General features: G+C 53.1%; 1 protein-coding gene across 50 annotated transcripts in view; it reads left to right on the top strand.

Annotated features, from left to right (window-relative positions):
• Positions 1-2,865, top strand: part of PHF21A (PHD finger protein 21A) — a 190,750-nt gene extending 187,885 nt beyond the window's left edge. For 49 of the 50 annotated variants that reach the window (XM_009246416.4, XM_054524426.2, XM_054524414.2 and 46 more), the window contains one exon: positions 1,199-2,865. In XM_009246416.4, the coding sequence (XP_009244691.1) occupies positions 1,199-1,456 (258 nt within the window). In that variant the 3' untranslated portion in view covers positions 1,457-2,865. Of the gene's footprint in view, positions 1-185; positions 311-1,198 lie in introns of those variants that run through there. The other variant, XM_054524436.2, reaches the window with a different exon arrangement.
• The last annotated feature ends 3,435 nt before the right edge of the window (positions 2,866-6,300 follow it).

A 6,300-nucleotide genomic window follows, 5' to 3' on the forward strand; every position in this document is an offset into this window, starting at 1 on the left:
TACCCAAGCTTTGTAACATCCTCCTGGCTTTAATCAGAGAGGATTTTCAGTCTTCAGGCTGAATAAGTAACAGCTACAACAGTGTAGCCATGGCCTTGCGTATTCCTGACTGTGTGGGGGGAGCGTAGCGCCTCACCTGACACTGAGCAGACACAGACCAGGTCCCCTCGTGTGATTCTTCCTAGTCACCTGAGCGAGTGGGCCCATCCATACGGCCCTCCCTCGCTCTTTCTTCCACACCATGCTGATTGCATTTCCCGGTTTTCCTGACCAGTGTGAGGAAGCGGGCTTTCTAGAGACAAGTATTGGAAGTAAGTACTGCCCAGCCCAGCCTGTCCAAGTGGGAAAGAGGGTTGTATTTGCAGCAGGGGGACAGAGGCTCCTCCCAGGCAAGGAGCCAGTCTTCTTTTCCATTGAGTAGGTCACCCTTGTTGGAGTGAAGTGACCTCAGCCCTCATGGATACCAGGTGGTGCCTTGTACTTGGTGGCAGTTGAACTGTCCTGCTTACCTGCTTTCTCCTCCTCACCATACCTACCCGTGGCATGCAGATTTAACACCTCTTTGATCTCTTTCTCTGCCTAAAATAGAAGCCAGCAGGCGTGGGAAGCTGAGGGCAAAAGGGCCAAAGACTCCAAGTCCCTGGCTGAGCAGAAGGTGTACTGGCTGCAGGCCTTTGTCCTTGGGGCTTCGATCCTCCTAAATGCTGCTGGCCTGTCCTCTCACTTCCTGCTGCCCTCAGATGGAATCCAGATAGCACTGCGTGTTTTCCACCCTGGAGAGCTCAGTCCAGTCCTGAAGGCTCCCCAGTTAGCATGACAGAAGCGTATCAAAACCTGCCTAAACAGGCTGCAGGGCAGCTGTGGGAACTTTTTTTTTTTTTAAACAACCTTTGTTTGGAAGTCTGATGGCGGCTCTGCCGGTTTGTTTTTAAGCGTTAGTACTCCCGTGTGTTGGTGCCCGCATGCTCTTTCTCCCTCTGTTGCCTCTGGGACCCCCCCAGCCTACCCACTCCACCCGCCCTGTTCCTTAGGTAGTAGCTGCCCACTCCACTGAGGAGCACAGCAAGGCCCAGGGGCTGCACAGCAGCCAGCAGAGCTTCTTCTCCCTGGGCAGAGAGAAGGCGCTCTGCTCTCAGGGGCTGCCAGGCCTGTTAGAAACAAGGCGGCTCAGTGCCACTGCCCTTGTCATTTGCTGCAGAAATGCATGGAAATGAAGAACACCATCCTGGCCCGGCAGAAGGAGATGCACAGCTCCCTGGAGAAGGTAAAACAGCTGATTCGCCTCATCCACGGCATCGACCTCTCCAAACCTGTAGACTCTGAGGCCACTGTGGGGGCCATCTCCAACGGCCCGGACTGCACCCCCCCTGCCAATGCCGCCACCTCCACGCCGGCCCCTTCCCCCTCCTCCCAGAGCTGCACAGTGAACTGTAACCAGGGGGAAGAGACTAAATAACAGAGCCCCTCTAAGAGAAGCCACGGGATCCCGGCGGCAAGGAGAGCAGAACACTGAAGACTCTAGAAAAGCAAAGCCGGATTTCTGGAAAGTGCAGAATTCTTTTGGTTCTTTGGTTCCAGAGAGAGAGAAGATGCTTGTGCCAGGTGGCACCAGAGTTTGCCAATTGATCCTTCTTATTCTGTGTGTACATGCAAAGATTGGACCATGTTACATGAAATAGTGCCAGCTGGAGGTTCTTTGCCAGCACCATGCCAAGTGAAATAATATATTTACTCTCTCTATTATACACCAGTGTGTGCCTGCAGCAGCCTCCACAGCCACGATGGGTTTGTTTCTGTTTTCTTGGGTGGGGAGCAGGGACGGGCGGAGGGAGGAGAGCAGGTTTCAGATCCTTACTTGCCGAGCCGTTTGTTTAGGTAGAGAAGACAAGTCCAAAGAGTATGTGGGCTTTCCTGTTTCTAAACTTTCGCTACTATAAAACCAAAAAAAGGAATTGAGATTTAACCAACCCTAGTGCCCAGAAGAGGGAAGGGGAGTGGCTGGAGGGAGCAGGGGGTGGGACAGTGTATCAAATAAGCAGTATTTAATCACATCTGGTGGGGGCCTCGTGCAAGGGGAGACCGACACCAAGAACAGCCAGTAGGTTCTTCTCCCCTGCGCTCTGCTCCCTGCGCGGTAACCCCACCACTCCTGAAGCCTGCCCAGTCTCCTTCCTTCCCTGCTTGGTGAATCGCGCATCTCCGTGGTTATCCCGCTGTCTCCTCTCCAAGAACAAGCAGAGCCCGGGCCACTGGCCCTTGCCCAAGGCAGGGAAGAAGGATGTGTGTGTCCAGGAAGGAAAAAAAGGTGGATCAGTGATTTTACTTGAAAACAAGCTCCATCCCTTTTCTATATTTATAAGAAGAGAAGATCTTGAGTGAAGCAGCACGCGACCCAGGTGTGTGTGAATTGAATGGAGACGTTTCTTTTCTCTTTCTTTAATTTTTGTTTTTGTTCTTTTTTTCTTTAAGGAAAGTTTTATTTTACTGTTCATTTTACTTTCTTGGTAACAAAAACTAAAATAAGGAATAGAAAAGCTGTTTTTCAGGCTGACAGTCCAATTAAGGGTAGCCGAGACCTTGCATGGTAGAGTAGGAATCATAGTGTCAGTGAGGTCCCGTGAGTCTTTGTGAGTCCTTGTGTCATCGTTCGGGCACTGTTTTTTTATGCAAGGGCAAAAATCTTTGTATCTGGGGAAAAAAACACTTTTTTTTAAATTAAAAAGGAAAATAAAAGATATTGAGGTCTTCCTAGTGTTACTTAAATTAAGATCAAGGTAAGAAACATTGTAAAAAAAAATTACAAAAGTGCTATTTGTTTCCTAAAAACAGTGATTTCTATTAAAAAGGTGTCAGAACTGGAGAAAATGCCGTGTAGTTATAATTTTTTAGCACAGACCCTGCTGATCACGATGACATTTTGCTGTGTGTGTGTCTCTAGACTGGTGGGCCAGTCTCCTTGAAGGACAGAGGCGGAGCTCCCCACCCTTCTCTCTCCTCAGAAAAGACCGTGCTCTCTTCTTGGTGCAGGGATCTTGTCTCCTGTTGTGAAGCCCAAATGGAAGTGTGGATGGTATCAGGGCCCTACCCGTGGTCTTCTCAGATTCTGCTAGAGCAAAAGGCTGGTGCCTAAATAAGATCCCTTCCTTTGGTGCTGCTTTTGGTCTTTCAGCCACCAGCATTATGAGTGCCTGGGGGACACCTCCAAGGGAACTGGCCAGCGGAGCTCAGTGGTGCGCACGCACCCTGGCCGTGACAGGAGGGTGCGGGAGTACAGGCTGGCTGCATCAGCCCTTGGTGCTTAGAAAGAACAGAGGAGGAGTGACATGTTTTGAGGGTACGTCTCTGAGACAGAGCCCCAGCATGGCCTTCGCTCTGTCTTGCCTTTGGGGAGAGGTCTGAAGCTCCCGCTCCTTTCTCTGCGTGTTGGCTCCAGGCACCAGAAATTTACTCCACTCTACCCACCCACAGGCCTCCTGGGTGACCCTGGGCTAGAATTGCTGCGCTTGCCTCGGCTTTGCCGGTTGTGGCCTCTCCTTCTTGAGAAAACCAGGGTTGTGAAAGACTCAGACCATTCTCTCATCTTGCCTTGTCAGAAGTAAATTGTGTCAGATGCGTGCTCTCGCTGGAGACCTTTGCCCCTTGCATGCCCCTGGCTGATGGGAGGGCGGCGGAGGCTCTGTACCCTGGCCCTGCTGCAGCATCTCCCCCAAGCCCACTTCAGGCCCTGGGAATGGCCAGAGTCTAGGAGAGGTAGAAACGATCCTATCAGCTTCTCTCCCACCCAATTAGGCCCAGAGAGACAAAGACAGATCTGAAAGCAAATGCAACAGAGAAGAGATACTTCTTAGAGTAAAATGTGTCTCATCCCTATCAGCCATCACCATTCATCTTCCCAAGGGCCTCAGAAGAAGGAATTAAGTTTGGCTGAACAGGCCTCAGAGTTAGGCCCTGGCTGCTTGATTGGCTGAGGGGGAAAGAGTTCTCTTTTCTCATTCAGAAACCAAGGTGCTGTGTCTAGTCAGGGAGCCTTGGAGATGCCTGGACTAGTTGGAGGAATCGTTGGCAGAGGATCAGAGACCAGCAGCAGGCTGTCTGCCCTGTCTAGAGCTCTTCCCCTCAACTTGTCTGGGCCCATCTGGGGGTTGCCACACAACACCTAACTTACCTTTTCCTGAAAGAAGTTGGGAAGCCATCATCACTAGAGGCCTTTGCTCAGAGAGGAGCTGCCTGAGGAGTCTCGGGTCGGGGGACGGGGCCAGGAATTGACCAGGGCTTTGCCTGCCGCCCTCAGCAGTGTTGGGTACATTCTGACCTCGCCTGCAGCTGGGCTGTGGATTCTTCCTGACATTCAGATGTGAGCTGTTTTGGGAGTCAGCTAGTATGGAGTACAAGATGCAACCCAGCCCCCAAACCTACATTCTGCACTCAAATTCCAAAACACTGCTTTACTGTAAAGAAGAGGCCCCTGGCACTCAATCTCCCTGTCCTTCACTGTCCCCTCAGACCTGGGCGGGGTGGGGGGGCCTGTGACCACCTGAGACATACGTTCGTGACACTGCCCCACCCCAGCCACCTCCACTTGCTTCCTCCTCCTTCCCTCCGCTGCTCTTTCCCCATGGCCCAGAATTTAGCTGCTCTGACAGCCACTTTTGAGACCAGCTGGCTTTGCAGTCACTTCAGAGAGCTGGAGCGGCTGCCCACTGGGCCCTGACTGGGAGTCCCCTGCCAGCTCCTGATCAGGCGCTGCACCCTGGTGGCAGTGATGACTGGGAGTCCCCTGCCAGCTCCTGTCCAGGCACTGCATCCTGGTGACAGTGAGGCCATGTTGCTGTCATCTCCACCTCTGCATTCTTGCTGCCCGCGGGTCCTTTTTCTTTCATGGAGCCTGCTGGGTCTTGTCTCACCTGTGCTGAGCTCATCTGGGGTTTTGATTTCTTCTTTCCTTATCAGGCCCTTTGGGGTAAGCCTGCTGGTTGTACCTGACATAGGGAGGCAGTTAGGGGCAGTCCCTGGTGGGACCGCCCTGGCAGCCTCCAGCTGGCACCATCGTGTGCCTGGTTTCCCTGCAACACCTGCCTCTCTGTCCCTGCTGCTGCTTGGCTCAGGCCCAACAGGCAGCGTGCATGGAGGTGGTTGCACACAGCTGTTTCCGTGAGGGTGACCGTATCTGCAGCACGCTTCCGTCTCCGCATGCATGGCTGCCTCTCCAGCCACCTCTGATACTTCTCTCTTGGGGCCATCAGAGCCTCCCTTGGGCTGTCACCTCCCAGCTCACACACACTCTTCAGTGGTTTCCTCCCTTCATTCTCTTATAGGGCGTGGTCCTTCTTATTTATCTAAAGGGCTGAATTTAGGAGACTTTTTACCCAGGGGCAAAAGGCTCTTAGGATAATGAGATGGATGGTGGCCCAGGTGCATTTTCCAGGGCCTGGGTTCTCCAGATCCCGTGGCTTCTGTTGAGTGGAGGCAACTTTGCTCTGTGTGAACCTCGCCCCTGTCCCTCTGCCGGGTACCCCTGGCAGGAAGCAGGACTCCCATTCTCACCCTGACTTAGACTGTCCCCTGAGTCAGCTCCTCTCCAAGACAGGAGTGGGCAGCCCTGGGCAGTCTTCTGGCCCCTTGCTAAAGTGAGGGGCCGGAAGCTGGGGCTGCCCTCCAGAAAGCCAGGGTAGGAACTCTGAAAAATAACTCCTCTAAACGGAAGCAGGGCTCTCCAGTTCCACAAGGCCCTTCCTCCCTGAGGACCCCACCCCCTACCCCTTCCCCAGCAGCCTTTGGACCCTCACCTCCCTCTGGTGTCCGTGGGTCCTCAGCCCAGGGTGAGCTGCAGTCAGGCAGGACGGGACGGGCAGGCCAGAGGTCAGCCAGCTCCTAGCAGAGAAGAACCAGCCAGACCCCAACCCTGTCTCTTGTCCATGCCCTTTGTGATTTCAGTCTTGGTAGACTTGTATTTGGAGTTTTGTGCTTCAAAGTTTTTGTTTTTGTTTGTTTGGTTTTTGTTTTGAGGGGGTGGGGGGATACAGAGCAGCTGATCAATTTGTATTTATTTATTTTAACATTTTACTAAATAAAGCCAAATAAAGCCTCTCAGCCTCATGGTGTTGGGTTTGGGGCAGGGGAGGGTGGGCAGGCCACATTCCAGTCCCAGCCTCTGCCCTCCCTGACTGGCTGGCTGGGGGTTGGGGGGGTGCTTGCCCTTAAGGGCCCAGACCCTCCTGTGACCCCAGCTGGATGTAGCACCTCCCTTGTGCACTGACGCCCTAGCCCCAGAGTGCCCTTGCTCCCCCAAACCAGGAACAC

Source organism: Pongo abelii, chromosome 9, assembly GCF_028885655.2.
Source record: "Pongo abelii isolate AG06213 chromosome 9, NHGRI_mPonAbe1-v2.0_pri, whole genome shotgun sequence".
NCBI lineage: Eukaryota > Metazoa > Chordata > Mammalia > Primates > Hominidae > Pongo > Pongo abelii.